The sequence below is a fragment of the Parambassis ranga genome, chromosome 4 (genome assembly GCF_900634625.1).
Source record: "Parambassis ranga chromosome 4, fParRan2.1, whole genome shotgun sequence".
Lineage (NCBI taxonomy): Eukaryota > Metazoa > Chordata > Actinopteri > Ambassidae > Parambassis > Parambassis ranga.
Genome location: NC_041025.1, coordinates 25,019,880 through 25,039,453, shown reverse-complemented (window position 1 = coordinate 25,039,453; position 19,574 = coordinate 25,019,880). Strand labels below are relative to the sequence as shown.

General features: G+C 51.4%; 4 protein-coding genes across 6 annotated transcripts; 1 reads left to right on the top strand and 3 right to left on the bottom strand.

The window, feature by feature from the left end:
- Positions 1-725: 725 nt before the first annotated feature.
- map1sa (microtubule-associated protein 1Sa) lies at positions 726-8,427 on the bottom strand. The gene is made up of 7 exons (XM_028403167.1): positions 8,240-8,427; positions 7,023-7,124; positions 6,413-6,495; positions 6,023-6,163; positions 2,780-5,945; positions 2,391-2,605; positions 726-2,312 (listed from the first exon to the last, which is right to left on the bottom strand). The coding sequence occupies exons 1-7, from the start codon at positions 8,415-8,417 to the stop codon at positions 2,157-2,159; spliced, it is 4,041 nt and encodes a 1,346-aa protein (XP_028258968.1). The 5' UTR covers positions 8,418-8,427; the 3' UTR covers positions 726-2,156.
- Positions 8,422-11,614, top strand: trmt13 (tRNA methyltransferase 13). The gene is made up of 12 exons (XM_028403172.1): positions 8,422-8,526; positions 8,861-9,017; positions 9,204-9,253; positions 9,543-9,609; positions 9,680-9,739; positions 9,805-9,874; positions 9,941-10,047; positions 10,113-10,280; positions 10,454-10,526; positions 10,598-10,672; positions 10,744-11,110; positions 11,322-11,614. The coding sequence occupies exons 2-12, from the start codon at positions 8,907-8,909 to the stop codon at positions 11,527-11,529; spliced, it is 1,356 nt and encodes a 451-aa protein (XP_028258973.1). The 5' UTR covers positions 8,422-8,526; positions 8,861-8,906; the 3' UTR covers positions 11,530-11,614.
- Positions 11,533-14,079, bottom strand: lrrc39 (leucine rich repeat containing 39). Of its 3 annotated transcripts, XM_028403176.1 has the most exons (9): positions 13,999-14,079; positions 13,581-13,806; positions 13,348-13,456; positions 13,112-13,268; positions 12,848-12,984; positions 12,544-12,689; positions 12,317-12,469; positions 12,021-12,196; positions 11,533-11,855 (listed from the first exon to the last, which is right to left on the bottom strand). In XM_028403176.1, the coding sequence occupies exons 2-9, from the start codon at positions 13,709-13,711 to the stop codon at positions 11,830-11,832; spliced, it is 1,035 nt and encodes a 344-aa protein (XP_028258977.1). In that variant the 5' UTR covers positions 13,712-13,806; positions 13,999-14,079; the 3' UTR covers positions 11,533-11,829. The 3 variants fall into 3 exon arrangements, with proteins under 3 accessions (XP_028258977.1, XP_028258980.1, XP_028258978.1); XM_028403179.1 differs by having other exon boundaries at positions 11,533-12,196; XM_028403177.1 differs by having other exon boundaries at positions 13,581-14,066.
- A 488-nt stretch (positions 14,080-14,567) lies between these two features.
- On the bottom strand, positions 14,568-19,498 carry dbt (dihydrolipoamide branched chain transacylase E2). The gene is made up of 11 exons (XM_028403171.1): positions 19,404-19,498; positions 18,234-18,366; positions 17,804-17,879; positions 17,534-17,715; positions 17,333-17,460; positions 17,011-17,257; positions 16,772-16,938; positions 16,623-16,700; positions 16,297-16,488; positions 16,147-16,218; positions 14,568-16,055 (listed from the first exon to the last, which is right to left on the bottom strand). Exons 1-11 carry the CDS (start codon positions 19,446-19,448, stop codon positions 15,888-15,890), a joined length of 1,488 nt encoding a protein of 495 aa, XP_028258972.1. The 5' UTR covers positions 19,449-19,498; the 3' UTR covers positions 14,568-15,887.
- Positions 19,499-19,574: the final 76 nt, after the last annotated feature.

The following is a 19,574-nucleotide window of genomic DNA, read 5'->3' as shown; positions in this document are numbered from 1 at the left end:
GCATGAGAGGGGAGAGAGGGAGGAGAGGAGAGGAGAGGAGAGGAGAGGAGAGGAGAGGAGGGGAGGAGGAGAGAGAGAGGAGAGAGGAGAGAGAGCATGAGAGGGAGGGGAGGAGGAGAGGAGAGAGAGCATGAGAGGGAGGGGAGGAGAGAGAGAGGAGGAGAGAGCATGAGAGGGGAGAGAGGGAGGAGAGGAGAGGAGAGGAGAGGAGAGGAGAGGAGAGGAGGGGAGGAGGAGAGGAGAGGAGAGAGGAGAGAGAGCATGAGAGGGAGGGGAGGAGGAGAGGAGAGAGAGCATGAGAGGGAGGGGAGGAGGGGGGAGAGAGAGAGAGCATGAGAGGGAGGGGAGGAGAGGAGGAGAGGAGAGGGGAGAGAGGAGAGGAGAGGGGAGAGAGGGAGGAGAGGAGAGGAGGAGAGGAGAGGAGAGGATCAGGGGAGTTTTAGGAGTTTCTGGTGACCTGCAGGTTGTCCATCTCGACACTAACTCTACCAGTTCAGGTGAGTCTGTTACTTGTCACATGTATTGATCAGCGATGAACAGCTCATTCATTAAAGTGAACGCTGTGTTTGCTCTTAAGGTCCAGCAGGGGGCAGCGTCCACCTCTGAAAAGTGAAGATGTTCCTCTGATGGGGTATTAATCACAAATGTGTTTGTAATATTTTAACCTGACTGGTTCAAACGAAAACACACGGTATGACATGTTTACAATAACTGATGACAGGCACTCTTTAAGGGCTACTTTTATTTTGAAAGAGAATCCTTAGTAGTGTTTCAATACACGTTATTTGTGTGTCTGTGTGTGTCTGTCTGTGTGTGTGTCTGTGTGTGTGTGTGTGTGTCTGTGTGTGTGTGTCTGTCTGTGTGTGTGTCTGTGTCTGTGTGTGTGTCTGTGTGTGTGTGTCTGTGTGTGTGTGTGTGTGTGTGTGTGTGTGTCTGTGTGTGTGTGTCTGTGTGTGTGTGTCAGGGGAAGGCGTTCATTATGGCTTTCAGGAAATCATCTCTGCAGCATGTGCTGTGTTCTTTAACAGTTTAAAAAATCAATAATGGAACCTGATTGATGGAATTCTGACGAAGGCGAGCAGCTCGTACCAAACTTCAGACAATTAAATAATAAATAAGTTACTGGCTGAAATGTGTCGGATCAACTGATGTAGCTTTAGGAGCCAATTTCACAGAACACTGCTGAGGGAAGCAGCGGAGAACAGCAGGCGGAGGCCGGTCTGATGAACCCCGGAGCAGCCGAGGCTCATGGGAAATGTAGGAAAGCCAGGAGCAGCAACTTTAAAGTTACGGGAGGAGGAAACGTGGTGTGAGGCTAAAGGACATGCCGGGTCAGAACCAGCAGCAGTGAACACAGGAAGTGTACCACCTCTACAACAAAAAGGATATTATCCGATTATTGACAGGAAGGTGTCATCTCTAAGAGATCAATAGGACAAGAAATATCACTACCAAAAATGATTACCTTTTCTGCAGTGTCAGATACAAATGAAATAAATAGTTTGGAACTGAGGTGGACATCAGTACAGCATTGTATGACTCGGATCATTCCACCCGATGCAGACGTCTCTGCCCCTTCAGGTCAAATTTTATGTTTACAGCTAAACACCAATCTGTATAAAAACTACACTTCTAAGGAAAAACATGCGATAAAATCTGACCCTGACAACTGAACTCAGCTAATCACAGCGTAAAGACTTTAAAACGTTGAAGTAACTGGACCTGTTGGATTCTTAAAGGTCTGTTCAGAGCTGATGAAGCTGCTGGAGCAGCAGAACCTGACCAGCTGGCCTGCTTCAACCCTTTGAAAAAAACCACCTGGATGATGGAGAATCTTCATCCAGCATAAAAACAGCATAAAAGATTCACGAGGCACGTGTTACAGTGAACAACCGTGTTAACTGTCTGGTTCTAATGTTAATGAGACATTCAGCTGTGATACGACGTGGCGACTAACAGACTAAGGTGGGAACTAAGGAGCTGAGGGTTCTGACCCGGCCAGTGCGGAGAACACACAGATGACGGAAAGGTAAAAACTGAGCATGCAGTTAAAATAACAGTCGGCCTTCTCATTGGTCCGGACGTAACTACATAACTACGGAAGTCCCCTCCTGCTCTTCTTGTTCAGTAGTCAGAGTTGTGGGCTGGCTTTAACCTCAGAACTCAACCTTACAGGCGGGGAAGGTCTCCTCCTGCATGGCAACTGTGCTGTTGCTGCCCAGCACAGTGATGGACAGCTCCTTCTGTCGGTCCAGCGTCTCCTGGTACCACTCGTGCATTGCAAGCGAATCAAACGTTGGGATCAGAGTCACCTGAGTACATTAGGGGAACGACCAATCAGAACACAGATCATAGGAAGGATATTAGCGCGTGTTGGAGTGCTCACAGACCTGGGTGTCTGGCCAGCTTCCCTTCCCTTCAAGCAGAGCTTCCAAGATGCTCCTCATCGACACCTCCTTTACTGGGTCGTCCCCGCTGACGATGTAGTATGACGAGCGCAAACGCCTAAAGAAGTCTGCATCCACCGTGGAGGAGGCACAGCTGGACGGCAGGTAGGCCAGGTCCACGTAGACCACAGAACCCTCAGACCCTCCAGCTCTTTGACCTGACCAAACACAAGAGATCAACCTCAGAACACACACAGAGAAACGTGAGCCGCCCTCGCTCTTTTTACTAAAACACACAGGAAATGTCGGAGGATGAGACATCTGCCAGGAGCCACAACATGATGTTTTAGCTCACAGATGTCTGCTCTCAGCTCACTGAGACTAGGACCTACCTGAGGATGGTGGCTTTGTCGTCATTATTTTGGATCCACTGAGATAATTTCGGGACAACTGTTTGGCGTCGAGGCTGGAGGCCATCTTTAGAGAGCCAGTGGAGCTGCTGCCCTTCTGCTTTCCATTCTGGGCAGTGCTGCTTCCAGAGGCTGGCCTCTGCAGGGATCCTGTTGGTTTCTTGGTCCTGGAGGTCTTCAGGTTCTTGTCCGGCTCTGTGTCGGCCATGCAGGCTCCGGGCTGGGGTGGTAAAGGGGGCAGATCTCTGACTGGGGCTGGTGGTGGGTCATGGGAAGAGACCTGGGATGTCCTGTGGGGGAAGTGTGACATGGGGGTATCATGTGGACGACTGGGTGGGAAGAGGCCGCTGGAGTCATCGTCCGAGTCAAAGTCTGCCGTGATGGAAGGACAGTCCTCTGTTCCAGGAGGGACGTCAGAGTCTGTGGCTGTTGGGAATGAATCACTAACTGATGTGGGTGGAGTTTCCTGGCTGCAGACTGAGGGGCAGTCACTGCTGCTCTGACCGTGGGAGTGGTTGTTGTTATCAGAGGCGACAGGTGACGTGTTGGCGGCAAGGCCGGGGCTCACATGCTGCTGGTGGTTTTCTGGAGTTCTGGGGTGCTGGAACTCACAAGGAGATACCAGACAGAGATCAACGTCATGTGGAACATCTGAGACAAGCTCTGACATCCTGTGGATGTGGTCCTCTGTCCCGTTCCCACCACATCCATTGTGGGCCGACCTCAGAGGTAAGATCATCCCTGTGTTGGAGTCTGAGTCACTGACATGTCCGTTGGCAAAAACCTTTGGTGAGGCTGCAGTAGGTGGCAGCACTTGCTCTGAAGAAACCGAAAGTGACTCATCAACCTCTGTTGAGTGAGGTGAGCCAACCTCAGCAGGCATGGAGGTCATAGTCGGGGAGGAGTCCGGCATCATGTCCTTGAAGGGACTTAGGGTCAGAAGGCTGGACCGCTTATCCTGAGAGGATGTGGAGTTTTCCAGACCTTCTCTTAGAGAGCTAAGGTCTGAGGTCCTACAAGAACCTCCCTGGTTGTAGTCCTCAAAGCCCAAACTAGACCCCCTTGCGTCAAGGCTGCAGTCCTCAACCCGAATGTCCTCTTCCAGAGATTGATGGAAAGGTGTGTGTCCAGCACTATTTGGGGCAGAGTCTGCAGGGGAGACCAAACTTTTTTCCTCCAAGCTCACGCAGACATCCAGTCTGTTCTTCAAGCGTGGTTCTTCCTGGTATGCAGTTGGAATGAGATCAAAGTTAACAGTGTGGTCGTCTTTTGCCATTTTGGCAAGAGGGGAGGAGGCAGTGAACATCTTCTGCTCCATCTCCAGACAGCGGAACCTCTCTGGGCTTTCAGTCAATGCCTCATTCCCATTGGTCTTAGCTTCTTCTGAACTCACAGCGGTGGCCTTGGTGGTTTGACCGCTGTTCCCATTGTCCTCTTCTAGTTTTCCTGCGTCTTCCTGCTGCTTTGAACCAAGCTTACCCTTTGCCCCTTTGTTCAAAGCGTCTCTCTTCTGAAGAGTTCCATCCTTTCTAAGCGTGCCACTCTTCCCTGGAGCTTTCCTGGTCTCTGTGCTTGCTGTGGATGCTGCACTTGAAGCACCACTTGCTGCTCTCTTCCCCTCCTTTATGGGTGGCTTTGCCACTTTCTTGTCTTCTGTTTTTACATCCTTCCTGCCATCTTTTTTTGGTTCCGTTTTCAGCTCTTTCTTTGGTTTTGTACTTGAAATGTCTTTCTTTGCGACTTCCTTCTTTGTGACTTCTTCTTTTTTGCAACTTCCACTGTCTTCCTTCTTTACAGCAGCAGCAGGGGCTTTCTCTTCCTTCTTCTTCACTTCCTTCTTCTCTTCTTTTGACAAGTCTTTCTTTGGAATGTGCTTTTCAGCAGGTTTCCCTGGTTTCAATTTAGCATCTGCTTCTTTTGACTTGGACTTTTCTTCCGCTTCTTTTCTTTCTTTAGGCATAGAGTCACCTGCTGCCTTTGGTTTTGATTTGAGCTCTTGTTTTTTTACATCAAGCCGTCCAGGCTTCTGTAAGGCACTGTTGGGTCTGAGGTCCTTGGACTGAGACTTAAGGCTTTCCCGACTGTCTGCGCGCTTTGGTTGCTGCTCAGTTTTGGAGGTTTCTAGGTCGTTCAAACACACCGATGGATGTTTAAGAAAATCCAGATGTTTGAGTTTTTCCAGTCCATCCAGAATTTTGCTCTGAGGTGTGCAGCCTGGGAACAGAACACGAATGATCTTCTCCTGAGGGCTGGATGGATGCCAGATTAGCAAAGCACAAACAGAAACAAGGCATGACAGTGGAAGGTCTGAGCATTTTACATTCGATCCACTTTTTGGCCAAACTTGCATTAAAGCTTCAAGTTCTTTGCTGCCACTGACAGGGTTCAGAGTGTACAGCTCCAGGCGGCCCACTCCCATTTTCTGGAATAGGATAACTGGTTCTATAGTGGGACCGTTCGACCGGCTCAGAGATTCAGGTTTGATGGCCAGTCTTTGTAATAGTTGCAGAGCGAGTGCTGCCTGGTCACAACTTCTCAGCTGAGCGGGATCTGTCTGAATAGACGTCAGTCTTTCAGGGACATTGAGGAAGACCACCCCGATCTCAGGGGAGATGAGGTTCTTCACCCAGTCCTCTTCACTCTGAGACCGAGCAGACTCGTCATCCAGCTCGGCCACTTTCCTCAGCAGCAGGCTGTTTAGTCCTGGCAAATTGTCCACTCCGATGTGAGTCAGGAGTACAGAGTCAATCCTATCCAGATGCCGGACCAGCTTCCAGAAGCTGGAGCGGGGGTCGGAGCCGCCATTCACTAGAATGTTAAAACCGTTAACAGCAAAAAAGGCAGAGTCGCCCCTCCCACCAGGGAAGATGTAGCAGCATGGTCGGGATAGCTTCAGGAAGCCCACAGTGCTGGGAGGCTCCAGGAGGTCGAAGGGAGAGTCTGGCTCCAGAGCCTCGGAGAGGTACTCTGTGAACTCTTGCAGCCCTTCCATTTCAGGCAGGACTAGTGGAGGGTTGATCCGGATTATTATGAAATCTTGCAGGTTGTGTTTGTCCAGCATGGAGTCCTTCCAAAGTCCATAATCTGGACAGCTGAGGGTCAAGCTGGCCTTCACCGCTGGGTCAGCCGAGCTCAGCAGCTCTCCAATCTATCAGAACAGAAGACACAGCGTTCATGATGTGGACAGGGTTTATGGAAAGAATGAAGCGGGTCAGGGCCTCATACCTCCTCATCAGCAAAGATATGGATGAAGTCACTAAGGGAAAAGCAGCCTTTCTGAAGCACGATGTCGCCGCTCTCTTCAACACACTGACCAGCCAGAACCAGAAGTTTGTGTCGAGACGAGTTGCAAATGAGCCGCCGTACCTAAGGACACAAACTTTAGTGCACTGTTCACTGCAGGAGCGGATCAGCTGACCTCCGAGCAGTGAAACTATCAGAGGGAGAAAAATGTAGCTACACATTCAAACCCATGATCTCAACCAGAGAGAATCCTGAGAGAGATCAGGATTCGTTCCACGGATAATAAATGACTGAGGCACCGGGAAGCGTCCTCAAATACACAGGCTGGCAAAACTCACAACAGCTGACTGAAAGAGATTCATTAGCCCTCACCTCTGAGCAGACAAAGTCGTGAGCTGGATTCACCACAACCTGCGTGTCCAGGACATCCCCACTGTGCTGCAGAGTGCGCTGACCTGCAGGGAAACACAACCAACAGTCAGTGCAACAGGGACACAGCTCAACTGTCCAGCTGGTTTATCTCAGGGGACAAACATCAACATGGACAGACTGAGCAGTTTATATGACTGAAGTCTGTCCTGTGAGGACACTTTGGCTCCTGCCCCCTCTTCTCTGAGGGTTCAGATCAGACGGTAAATTAAGAGACGATTCCTTACAAACACGGAGAAAAGTGCATTTGTGTCTGTGTGTCTCTGTGTCTGTCTGTCTGTGTGTGTGTGTGTCTGTGTGTGTCTTCTGTGTCTGTGTGTGTCTCTGTCTCTGTGTCTGTGTGTGTCTCTGTCTCTGTGTCTGTGTCTGTGTGTGTGTGTGTCTGCAGGCGGTTCAGCAGAGTCTCAGCTGACTGTGTTCATGTGTTGAAGTCAGACAACAGCTGTCTGTGTGACGGTCAGAAATAACCCTAACCCTGGCCGAGGCTTTGTAACATCCTGACCAATGAACTCTGATTTTACCACAGGTTCCCAGAATGCAATGCTCTACTCACCTCGGACATCTTCTGACAGGAAGGCAGAGTGTCTCGACACAAACAGCTTCAGCTGCTGATCCAGCACCGACACATCCAGATCCACGGGCCAGCAGCGCACACCTGCAGCAAGAATACCGACAGAACGACAGTCAGAGAACACACACACACAGACACACACACAGACAGCGCATGACCTCTGACCTCTGCTGCTTAGCGAAGCCTATCTCGATTAACGGCGTCCTCCTCAGCAGGCAGGAAGTTATCGGTGTTTACCAAAGCCACTTCCTCTTTGTGTGTAATCAAACGCACACCGAAACCTCACACCTCCATAAACACCTTTAACCAGACGAAGGACAGAGTGCAGCACTGGGCCCGGAGCTCAGTGTGTGGTCCTCACACCGGACCCACGGTGCAGCCCAACTTCCTCATACGTGTTCAGCTACAGGAAGTGTGTGAATTCCTCTTCACACACTCAGAGATGATCAAAAGACGTCACTGGACGGACAATATGATGACACGTAGAAACACAGTAAGAACTGCACTGGACTGGTGTTGGCCCAGTTTGGCCAAAACCTGGTCTAAACCAGGCCAACACCAGAAGGAAACAGATCCGCCCGCTTCAGCTGAACTTCTTCTCTGAGTTTGATCTGAAACCTGCCGCAGCCTTTACGCCATCAGTCCGTGGGAGAACTTCCAGAATAAAAGAACCAACAGAGGGCCGACCTCACACTTGGACTCTCCTCCGGTCCGGTCCGGTCCTGTGAACTAACTACTGACTAACTACTAACTGGACCTGAAGAGCTTCCATCCACAGCAGGGGCTGAAAGTTAGCTCTGAACAGACCGATCCGGACCGGATGTCACGGCGGAAACACTGGCAGAGCCGGACGGGCAGAACTGTGACAGACTGAGTGCCGAACCGTCTCCAGAACCGGAGAGTAATCAATGTAAAATACATCAGAATGAAAGCCCCGTTAGAAAAGGAGGACACCAGCCTGCATGCTAACAGCCGAGCTAACATGCTACACCGTCTGTTTACTCACAGCAGGAAACAGAACTTTAACAGAACCTGATCCACCGCTGAGGTTCTGACAGCAGAAGGACCACACCGAGCCGCAGCCCGTCGTTTCTTCTCTGGTTTTATTGTGAAGAGTCCCGCGGTGCTCCCGCCCTGCGGACCGGCTGCAGCTCGGTTCTTACGTGTCCGCGGTACCGGGAAACTTTCCCGGAACTCACCTGAGTCTATCTGTCGCATCAGGCGCCCCAGCAGTCCAGCCGGCTGCAGCGCTCCCACCACAACCAGCACCGAGTAATCTGCCGCAGCAGGCCGGGAGGACCCGGGAGGAGAACCGGGACCGCCGCCCCGCTCCGTCGCCATCATGGCATGGACGGTCCGCTGCTGACGCCACAGCATTCTCAGTCGATGCCCCGCCCCCGCTGTCCCCAGAGGTCAGAATATCCTGAATGGCACGAAACCGGCCAATCAGAGTGGAGAGCTGAGAAGCGGGCCAATCAGCGGAGAGGTGCGTTCACGGATCCTCAGGAAATCTCAAAACTTGGACCAAAAGGACAGCGTCTCAACAGAGAAGCTGTAACCGTCAAGGGAAAAGTCATCTACAGCTCCCTGCTGTTCTCTCAATCAGCTGCCTCCAGAGTTTTTAAAGCAATAATAATAAAGGAATAAATTAAAGGAATAAATAACTTTGACATAAGTTGTAAATCAGATTTCTGTCTTTATAGAGACGTCACGGTCAGCACTATAAAATCTATTACAGAAGACAAACATGGGAGCTTGTTGTTGTCCGCGAGTGTTTGTTTTATTTAATTAAGTTGTGTCTTCTCCGTTTTTCCCGTGAGCACGTGGACGCAGCACGCAGGACCGGCTGCCTCCGTGTCTTTCAAAATGGCGGCCCCACTGGCCGGCAGATGCGGCTTCTTCGTGGAGAAAAAGAAGCGTTTCTGCAAAATGATCGTCGGAAAAGGGAAAACCTACTGCGGGGAGCACGCGACCATGGTGAGTTCACGGACACGCGGAGGCGTGTGGAGGGGAACCAGCTCTGACGGGGCCCAGTGAGCAACAACTTGCTTATTGATCACTGATGACGTCACTTTGAGCAAAAGAGGCCAGGAAGTAAAGATGATGCTGTCACGTGGATCCGTCACAACCATTGATGGACTGTGATGTGTTTACTGTTTCCAGGAGGAGGGCAGCGGCTGCTGGAGGATCGTCTGTCCGCTGGACCCCAAGCAGTGAGTCACACAGACCGTTGAGCGGCTGATATGTTGGTACACAGTCAAAGGCAGGTTGAAAGATACTTTGGCAGCAAAACAGCAAATATGCACATAAATAAAAAATAACAGACGGATGCGTCTGTGGGAACTTCAGCTGGGCCCAGACTGTGCCCTTCATCATTTCAGAGTGTTTGTTTAGAGTGTGTGTCGGATGGGTGGGTTCTTTGGTGATGGAGATGGCCTCCTCCCTGTCCTCTGTAGCAGCACATATTCATTATTGATCCTCATGGTGGCGCTGTCTTTTTAGCACCGTCACCAAAGACAAACTGGAGAAACATCTGAAGAAGTGCAACTCCAGACAGAAACCCAAGCCTGTGAGCAACACACTGATCGATCCATCCATTGATTTATTGGTGGTATTGATAACGTGATTTTTTTCTGCAGGCTTATTATGTGGAAAACATCAATGCAGGACCAGCTGAAGGAGGCGAGGCGCCTCACCAGGTAACGTCTGACCTGCTGCATATTCCTCATCATCCTCGTCATAGTGACATGTGTCTGTGTGTCAGGGGAGTCTGTCTCAGTACACCACAGCAGAGCTGGAGTCTCTGCTGGACAAACTTAGGACTGCCACCAAAGGTGAGACGTCGGTGTGTTGCTGCAGGTGTGAGGCTCCAGCTGTGTCTGACTGTTGTGTTGTTGCAGGACTGGACATAGATGTGGAGGACCACATTCTATCTCATCCTGTCCTACAGGACGAACTTAACAACCCAAAGAATGGAGACTCCGCCCACAAACACCTGAAGCAGCAGGTAGAGACAAACTGATACACTGTGCGTGAGGAGGAGGAGCCTGAGCAGGTCCCCTGTGTGTCCAGTCTTCTATCTTAGGTCACCTGAAGGAGCAGGGGCTGCTGGGAGGGGGAAGGACCTTCGTGGAGTTTGGAGCAGGTCGAGGGAAACTGTCTCACTGGATCCATGAGGCCCTGAAGACCTGTGAGGACGTGCAGGTGCTGCTGGTGGAGCGTTGCAGCACCCGCTTCAAGGCAGGGAACCTTTCACACCAAAATCCAACACTCAGGACACCAGGCTGCTAAAAGTTTAGACTAGTACCGACTGCTCCTAGAACTCCCAGTAACCATGGTTTTTATGACATCATCAAACGGAGAGGAGTCCATCAGTTCCAGCGGTCGGTGTAAAGGTGCATGTTGTGTTGCAGGTGGACGGGAAGCACCAGGACTCCGGGGTCCAGTTTGAGAGGGTGCAGGTGGACATTCAGCATCTTAACCTGAGTAAGATGCACATCTGGAAACTGATGGTCTCAGTCCATCTGAATGTTCTGATCCAACTCTGATCCTTTCAGGTCAAGTTCCTCTGCTGCGACAGAAGAAGCTCCCACTGGTTGGGGTCGGGAAACACCTGTGTGGAGCAGCGACAGGTGAGACCGGACTGTGACTGGCTGACACCCAGCCTACCTGGTTGTAATGCTGAGTCTGGTTCTGTCCTCAGATCTGGCCCTGCGCTGCTTGTTAAAAACACCGGAGGAGACTGAACCGCCCGAGAAACGCCTCAAATCATCAGACTTGTCCACCATGCGGCCGAGCAACCATCCAGAAAGTGCAGCACTGGGCTCTGGTCCCGGTCCAGTGCTCGGCCTGGCAGTGGCGCTGTGCTGTCACCATCGCTGTGAGTGGCGTCACTACGTGGGCCAGCAGTTCTTCCTGCAGCGAGGGCTTGGAGCAGCTGAGTTCTCTGCCTTCTGCCGGATGTCCAGCTGGGCCACGTGTGGACTCAGACCGACCACCCAGGATCCAACCAATCACAGAGCAGATGAAGACGAGCATGAACCAGGAGAAGAGACGGATGCTGTTACTGGGTAAATATCTGACCTCTGACCTGCAGTGATTGGAGCCAGTGATATCACACCACAGGCCCCCGCTGGCTGCATGTTGCCAGCACTCAGGCCTGAGGGGGCGCCGGAGGAGGGCCGGACTCACAGCTCATAAGAAGGAGGCTGCAGAGCATGGAGGGAGAAGACTGACCGTCCTCTGATCAGCAGCGTATTGACTGTGTGTGTGTGTCTGTAGGTTCCTGGCACCAGCAGAGCGGGAGCAGGTCGGGCGTCTCTGCAAACTGCTGATCGACAGCGGCAGGCGTCACTTCCTGAAGACGGAAGGTTTCGACAGCAATTTGAGCCGTTACGTGAGCGCACAGGTGACCCTGGAGAACGTCTTGCTGTCCGCTGTACCTTCCTCCTCCTCCTCCTCAGGGCATTTCAGTTCAGACAGCAGCTGAGAATCAGACAAACTGCCGCAGCAATTTAAAGCAGTTTTTTTTTGTAAAAAAGTTTTTATTGTTTGAAATCTGTTTTTCTTTAATAAAGCGTCGGCTCCATTCTCTGCAGCACTCGGATCATTTCAAAGCACACAGCTTTCACTACGATTAGCAAACATCTGGACCTGTGGGCACAGTCGCCTCTGTCCTTTGCTACTGCTCCTGCAATAAAATCTGAGTCTTTCAAAATAAAAGCACCGATGAGAAGCCTGTTTGCTGGACAGGAAGTAAAGCCCCAGAAGAAGAACTGGACAGAAACATTCAGTCTGACGACTCGTCACTTGCCTCTGAAAGAGAAACATGTCAGAATCAGAAAGCTGCAGCTCAGTGACGGAATGTTTTAGTACCGTCAGTTCTGTTATTCGGAGGAACCGGTTAGTTAAACGTTAAGGTTGAGTCCAGTTAGGTCCACACATCAGTCCCGGTCTCACACAGATGCGTGCTGTACTAACGGTTGACACAGTGCATGTTGAGCACAGCGTACGCCCTCTTTCGGGCCTCCTGGATGTACGTCACCATGAACTCTCGTCCAAACATCTCCCTGTCGTCTTCATCATCCTCAGCCGCTGTCTTCCTGACCGGCAGTGTGACGTCCAGTGTCAGGGGGTTGTCCCGGAAATTCACAAACCTGCTCCAGAGAAAACACAGATGGTCCGTCCACAGACACGGACAAACTGAAACAAAACCAGTCTGGACAGACAACGAGGGGGTTGCATAGAATGAGGTATGAGGTTGAGGACAGACTGACCTGAGGTTGGACATGTCCTCCATCAGTGGGGGGATGTCTTTCAGCCTGTTGCTGCTGAGGACCAATGTGTCCAGACTCGGCATCCTGCTTATGTTGTCTGGAAGTCTCTCCAGCTCGTTGCGCTGCAGCCACAGAGTGTGCAGCTTCTCCATCCTGAGGACAACGACTTGCTGTTCATTGGCTGATGGCTGAAGGGAGCAGGTCTTAGGTTGTCTTCTCTGGCCTACCTGTGTATGTCCTCAGGTAGATACTGCAGGCAGTTTCCTCCCATGTCGAGCCACTCGAGTGCTGGCAGGGCCACAAGGCAGTCTGGCAGGCAGCTGAAGTCATTCATGGACAGATCCAGGTGCTGTAGCCTGGTCAGGTTCCTCAGCTGAAGCCCAAAGATCAGAACAGATTTCAAAGCAGCCAGACCCATCTGAACCATAAGGACTGTAGGTCCTGGACTGGTTCGGGTTTTCACCTGGATTTGCCATACCTTGTGATTATGAGGTGTTGGCTAAATCCAGGTCCAGACATTTGGGGTCATACCTGGTCTGGTAGCTCACTCAGATCCCGGTTCATGGCCAGCTCCAGTCTCTCCAGGTTCTGACAGTCACTCAGCTCTGCAGGAACACACTGGATCCTGTTGTAGCTCAGCAGCAGCTCTCTGAGCCTGCTCAGCTTCCCTGTAACAGAACCAGGACATGAGGACAGGCTGCACTGAACTGTGTTCGACTGAAACTGTTTCTGCAGCCTCTGCAGAACCGTCAGAACGAACTCGTGGGCTTAATCTAGAGGCGAGTCTTGTCTCACCGATCTGCTTTGGGATCTCAGAGACAGCGTTACGGGACAAATCGATGACAAGAAGGTTCTGGAAGCTGGAGATGAAATGAGGGATCTTCTGTAGTCCAGTCCGATGGATCTGCCACTCCTGGACCTGACTGAGCTGCACCAGACAGCCTGGCAAAGACTGCAGAATAGAACAATGAGAAACTCAGAGGTCAGGTCTGGATCGGGAGGTGGGTCAGCTTTCTGTGAGATGGTATTACCTTCCACTGCTCCTGTTCAATCCGAAGGACCAGGCGTCCGTCTTCCGTTTGCAGCTTCTCCTTCAGACGAGCCAGAGCTGCCCGGTCCTCCCATACACCGACGCCGAGTCTGGACCATCAACAGGTCAACCATTACCATGCCTCTCTTAAAACATGAACTCACCACAGATAGACCCTACTGTGATCTGATTTCAGCCAATCAGAACAGTGATCAGGTAAGAGGGTGGTCTGACCTGCTTGTGGCGCCGCCTCTGGGTTGCCTTCTCTTCTGCTCTTCCTCCTCCTCCTCCTTCCTCCTCTTGATCCTCGTCTCCCACAGAGCTTTGATGGAGCTCACCGAGCCGCACACCCCCACGCCCACCATAGTGACCACTTCCTGTCTAAGGTCACAGCGCACAGACGGACAAGCGGAACAATCTCTGATCCCTGAAACGCAGCTTCGTCTCTCCGCTGACCATCCTGTGATGTTATTGATCAGCAGAGTGTAAACCAAACTAAATCAAACTAAGATCAACGTGTTGTCTGATCAGATACATTCAATCCTCTCAAACGGATCTCTTCAGAACCTTGCGTTACCACCACAGTGTGTTAGTATCCATGCTACATATTACTACAACTCAGCATGTCAGTGTATTGTGTGTCTGTTGTCACCTTGCGGCCGGGCGGCCACCGTCCTCCATGCTTCTCCTCCGCTGAAATCTGACCTCAGCCCTGCATAATTTTAGCCTCCAGGTCACATGACCTCACTGACAGCCTCAGCCAGTCACATGACCTCACTGACAGCCTCAGCCAGTCACATGACCTCACTGACAGCCTCAGCCAGTCACATGACCTCACTGACAGCCTCAGCCAGTCACATGACCTCACTGACAGCCTCAGTCAGTCACATGACCTGCTGTCTGTTCAGCTGAAACCTGAATATGGTTCAATCACATGATCAGGAAGACATGTCAAGTGTATGAACAGAGACACACTGTAGAAAGAGCGCTGTGTTGTAATAATGGAAGACATAAAATACACTGGAATACTTCATACTTACTGTAACTGTTATCTACAGAGAACCTGGAACATGCAGCAGCCACACAATAAAACACACTGTAAATGTTTTACATGACTAAAACTAATCTAAAACATGTTTACAGCATGTTTGTCTCCTGACCTTCAGTGTGCACACAGTAAGACAGCATCACTATAAATACACTCAACGACAGGAGGCCGGGACAGGTTGGAGAGGTTTGTGCACTTTATTTTGCTCAGCGGAGTTCAAACTGTTTTTATATTTCCTGTTAGACCAGTCCAGACACTCCGTCTGAAACGGACCCAAAAATCCCCAAACATAAAATCTAACAGTTAAAGTCTAAAATCAACACAGAAACATGTAACACCAACACCATGTGCTCTTTACCCAGCAGCCCGCGGGACCCGAGAGGACGCCGGGGACGCCAGCTGCTTACAGGAGGAACATTATAATAATCGTCATCGTCAGGTGAGGATGAAGAATGATGGTCGTCATCATTCTTCATCCTCAGGACTGACAACTCAGCATGAGGACATAAAGAAACTCGCAGGATGAGCTGTTAGCATCTTTAGCTCACATTTGTTTCAGAGGAAACCAATCATGTGATGCAGACACACAACATCAGAGCTGCTGATAACACTTATTGATCACATGTATGGGAACTGCAGAGATCAATCAGAGCTCTTAGCACCATTTCCAGATGCTAAGACAATGACGTCTGGACCACATGATCAGAAGTAATAAATATGTAGTGACACATCAAGTTCTAACAGCTGGTTCCTAAAGGACAGAAACAGACAGCGGAACAGGTTTCTGGTTCTGGTCGACAGGGGGAAAGTTTCACAAAAGATTCTGGTTGTTCAGGGTGTCAGATTGTGTAGTGATGGTTCTGACCTGCAGTGAGGATCTATGTTAATCTGCTACACTGAAAGATTCTGAAGACAGAACTACTGTAGAAGGAGCATGTGGAGACAGGTGCGGGTCGGAGAGAAGAACCGTACTGATCCGGCACAATCTGGCTGTGATTGGCAGGGTGGAGAAGGTTCTCGTCTGCAGAGAGCTCTGAGCAGCAGGAGGTGACCCAGGTGGTCCGTCGGTTCTGATCCATTTCACTAAACGTTCAAACTGTCAAACCTGAACACCACAGTCCATCAGCACAGCGCCACCTGGTGTTCAGGGCGCACATGTATCATAAACGGCAGGAATACTGCTCATGATCCCTCCTGGTCACATGACCTGGGTCTTTATTTGTGTTTCAGAGTGTCAGCAGAAAGTAGTGATCAGAACCAGAATAAATAAAACAGTGAGTTCACTTCAAATACCTACCTCTACTTCCACTCGGTGTGTCGGAGTGGTTCTCACGGTCACATCATGACTGACAGACTGAGACCCCGCCCCTGACCCCACTCAAAGGCAACAAGGAAATGACAGCAAGGAGATGAAGGCCCCAACAGAAGGATGGAGGGAGGCGGTGGGAGGAGTCTGTTGGTTTGCGTTCCTCCCCGGGGCTCATGGGAAACATTTACTTCAGGTCCAGCACCATGCTGGCTGGGTTCTCCAGGTACTCCCTCCACAGATTGGAGAAGCGACACATAGTGGCACCATCGATGATGCGGTGATCAGCTGACCAGCTGACATTCATGATGTGAGCTCGGACCACCTGACCGGTGGCATCGAACCGAGGCAGAATCTGAGCGGACAGACAGATGATGTCAGGGGTCTGAGGTCTGAGGCACCTCCTGCTGAGGCTCCGCCTTCCTGGTGGTGCCTTCTGTACTCACCTGGATTTTTCCCAGAGCTCCGATGGCAACCTCTGGAGGAAGAATGACGGGTTTGGCGTACGTCCCACCAATCTAAAGCAAAAACACAGAGCAGATTCAGTTCTGCAGCAAGGTCTGACCTCACCTCTGGTTCTGAGCAGCTGGACTCACCGATCCAATGTTAGATAGGGTGAAGGTCCCCCCCGTCAGGTCGGTGGTGCCCAGCTGACCGGCGCCTCCCAGTGTCTGCAGGCGGTTTAACTCCTGAGCAATCTCAAACACACTGAGCAGCTGGACGTTCTTCACATTCGGCACCAGGAGGCCCTGACTTGTGTCCATTGCCAGGCCGATGTTATGAGACGCCTGAGAAGGAAGACGCACATCAACAGAGCACCAACACACAATCAGGACCACCAACCAGCTGCCTGTCCAGGAGGCAGCGAGACACTGGGGCTCCGTGACAGACCATCAGACAGAACATGTGGGTCTGTGCTTACCTTGTAGGTGATGTTCTGGCAGGCTTCATCCACTGAAGCATTGAGAATGGGGAAGTGGAGGAGCCCGAGGGAGGCAGCCTGAGCCAATGAGAGCACAGCTGTAACACTCAAGTTACCATTTGACCAGTCAGCACCGTTTGAGCACTCACTTTGATGAAGAAGGGCATATAGCTGAGTTTGACGCCACGACTCTCAGCCATGGCCTTCAGCTCAGACCTCAGAGCCACCAGGCGACTCAGGTCCACCTCATCACAGTAACCAAAGTGAGGGATCTTCAGAGCCGCTGTCATCGTCTTCACCATTGCTTTGTGGAAACCTGGACGCACAGAGAGCCAGATGTCAGCGGGAGATATCTGAACATATATCATGGGAGGCGGTGACTCCTGACCTTTGAGCGGCTCGGTGACATCCTTGCCGGTGAACACTGGTTTGGGTGTGGTGGGTAGCTGTTTGATGGTTGCTGGAGCGCCAACAGGCTTTGCAGCGGCAGTGGTAACAGCAGGGGGAGGAGTCTGGATCTCCTGGAATGGGGTTGGAGGTAAGATGGCACCGGTCTGCTTTGCCAGGAAGTTCAAGATGTCCTCCTTCAGGATTCGCCCATCTTTACCGGTCCCCACCACCTCACTGAGCTTTATCTGTGAGGACAGTCAAACCAGAAATGGGTTACACAAGAGACAGAGACAGAGGACAGACTGTGGAAACAGACTGACGTTGTTCTCCATGGCGAGGCGTCTGACAGCAGGCGTGGCCTGGGTCTTGTGGCCTTTGATCTCCTGGTGGGTGTGTTCCTCTCGGGCCATGGCCGGTGTCTCCACCACATCCTCCTCCTGGATCACCTCTGAGAGACAGACGTCAGCTGTTAGTCTGAAAGCCGACCGACTCCAGAATGAAACGAGGTTCAGATGTCTCACCTGACCCGGACTCTGTCTCGATGTCGACCAGCGGTTTGCCCACCAGCGCTGTGGCGTCCACGTCATAGTAGAGTTTTCTGATGACGCCATCATAGCGGCTGGTGATGGTGACCGACGCCTTGTCGCTCTGAACCTCACAGATGCTGTCGAACTGAGACACCTTATCTCCCTCCTTCACATACCTATAGTCAGAAAAACAGACCGTCACATGACCGAGGTGGTGCGGCGCTCTCATCGATCCAGTCTGCTGTTTTGGTTTTTGTAACGTACCACTCTTTGACCGTTACCTCCATGATTCCTTCTCCAATGTCCGACAGTTTAAACTGGACGATGGGTCCTTGACACACTGCAAGACCACACAGAGACTCACACTGATGACATCATCACCGTGGAAACATGTCACTTCACAAAACTAGCTGAATTCTTGGAACACAACCTATCCACTGGCTGGTAGGAACAATGATGCATCTGTGAGGCTCATGCCTGAAAACTCGACCGACCAGATCGACAGACTGACGGCGACACAGATGACGCAATGTAGAATTTAACCCAGGTCCAGACCCACGAGCTGGGTCTGAAACTGACCAGGTCCAGACCTGGGTCTGAAACTGACCAGGTCCAGACCCACGAGCTGGGTCTGAAACTGACCAGGTCCAGACCCACGGCCTGGTTCTGACTGACACATGAGCAGGTGACTCACCTGCAGCGCAGTGCAGTGCTCTGTTGCTGAACGTCTGCAGGTTACTGTCAAACCTGAACGCCAGTGGCTGCAGAACTCGGGCAGACCTGAAGTTCTGCAGTCGGAAACATCGGCGCCGGTACTGCTGACTCAGCTGTCAGAGACAAGAACGACAACGGTCATCCTCAGGGTGCAGTTTCACGGACAGTGTTTCCAAACAAGAACACACGAAACGAACCCGGACTTCAGAGGGTTAAATCCAAGAACACGGTTGGTCAAAACGCCCACAGCTCTGCCTGAGTTCCAGGAAGTGATCATACAAAGAAACAACAACCAATCTCACTCTGTCAGGTCTGAGTGTGTGACAGTGTGGAGCTAAACATCAGAACCACTCACACACACAGAGACAGACCCGGACACACACTCACAGACACACAGAGACAGACCCGGATACACACACAGACACACACACACACTCACAGACACACACTCACAGACAGACCCGGACACACACACACACACACACTCACAGACACACAGAGACAGACCCGGACACACACTCACAGACACACACACACTCACAGACACACAGAGACAGACCCGGACACACACACACACACACACACACACACTCACAGACACACACTCACAGACACACAGAGACAGACCCGGACACACACACACACACACACTCACAGACACACACTCACAGACACACAGAGACAGACCCGGACACACACACACACACTCACAGACACACACTCACAGACACACAGAGACAGACCCGGACACACACACACACACACACACACACTCACAGACACACACTCACAGACAGACCCGGACACACACACACACTCACAGACACACACTCACAGACCCACAGACCCGTTCGCCTCAGCGTGTCCGCCGGGATGACTGAACCATGAGGAGCAGACTGACACACAGACGGAGCTAAAGTTAGCCGTTAGCCTCTAACTCATTCAGAGCTTGTTAGCCCTGTTTGTTTTTATTTCCCTCTGATAGCATTAGCAACAGAATTATACCCGCTGCACAAGTTGCAGCATCCAGCGCACTAAGCTAAGCAGTTGGCGCGGTGACACCGTTAGCTGCCGTTAGCTGCAGCCGTGTACAGACCGACGCAGAGCGCGGAAACATTTCCACGGTGACACAATAAGTTTATTTTCTCACCAGGCGCCGGAAAACACTGAAGGAGCCTCTGGTCACCGCCGCCATCTTTACTTTCTGCTGCCGCTGTACGCCCCTCTCCTCAGCCAATCAGCGCTCAGCTCTTGTTCTTCTGAGGTGAATTGCGAAAGATGGAAGTGACTCTGCCACACAGTGGCCGGCAGTGGAACAGCA

Excerpts from the sequence above, each read along its gene's own strand:
- map1sa (XM_028403167.1), bottom strand. The coding sequence starts at position 8,417 with ATGCTGTGGCGTCAGCAGCGGACCGTCCATGCCATGATGGCGACGGAG. Across the intron at positions 5,946-6,022 it reads ATATCTTTGCTGATGAGGAG|ATTGGAGAGCTGCTGAGCTC; the intron begins GTATGAGGCCCT and ends CTGTTCTGATAG. Across the intron at positions 2,606-2,779 it reads GACAAAGCCACCATCCTCAG|GTCAAAGAGCTGGAGGGTCT; the intron begins GTAGGTCCTAGT and ends GTGTTTGGTCAG.
- trmt13 (XM_028403172.1), top strand. The coding sequence starts at position 8,907 with ATGGCGGCCCCACTGGCCGGCAGATGCGGCTTCTTCGTGGAGAAAAAG. Across the intron at positions 9,254-9,542 it reads TGTCCGCTGGACCCCAAGCA|CACCGTCACCAAAGACAAAC; the intron begins GTGAGTCACACA and ends CTGTCTTTTTAG. Across the intron at positions 10,048-10,112 it reads ACAAACACCTGAAGCAGCAG|TCTTCTATCTTAGGTCACCT; the intron begins GTAGAGACAAAC and ends CTGTGTGTCCAG.
- lrrc39 (XM_028403176.1), bottom strand. The coding sequence starts at position 13,711 with ATGGTGGGCGTGGGGGTGTGCGGCTCGGTGAGCTCCATCAAAGCTCTG. Across the intron at positions 12,985-13,111 it reads TGAGATCCCAAAGCAGATCG|GGAAGCTGAGCAGGCTCAGA; the intron begins GTGAGACAAGAC and ends GTTCTGTTACAG. Across the intron at positions 12,690-12,847 it reads TGAGTGAGCTACCAGACCAG|CTGAGGAACCTGACCAGGCT; the intron begins GTATGACCCCAA and ends TTTGGGCTTCAG.
- dbt (XM_028403171.1), bottom strand. The coding sequence starts at position 19,448 with ATGGCGGCGGTGACCAGAGGCTCCTTCAGTGTTTTCCGGCGCCTG. Across the intron at positions 16,939-17,010 it reads TGTCACCGAGCCGCTCAAAG|GTTTCCACAAAGCAATGGTG; the intron begins GTCAGGAGTCAC and ends CTGTGCGTCCAG. Across the intron at positions 16,056-16,146 it reads GAGCTCTGGGAAAAATCCAG|ATTCTGCCTCGGTTCGATGC; the intron begins GTGAGTACAGAA and ends CTGTCCGCTCAG.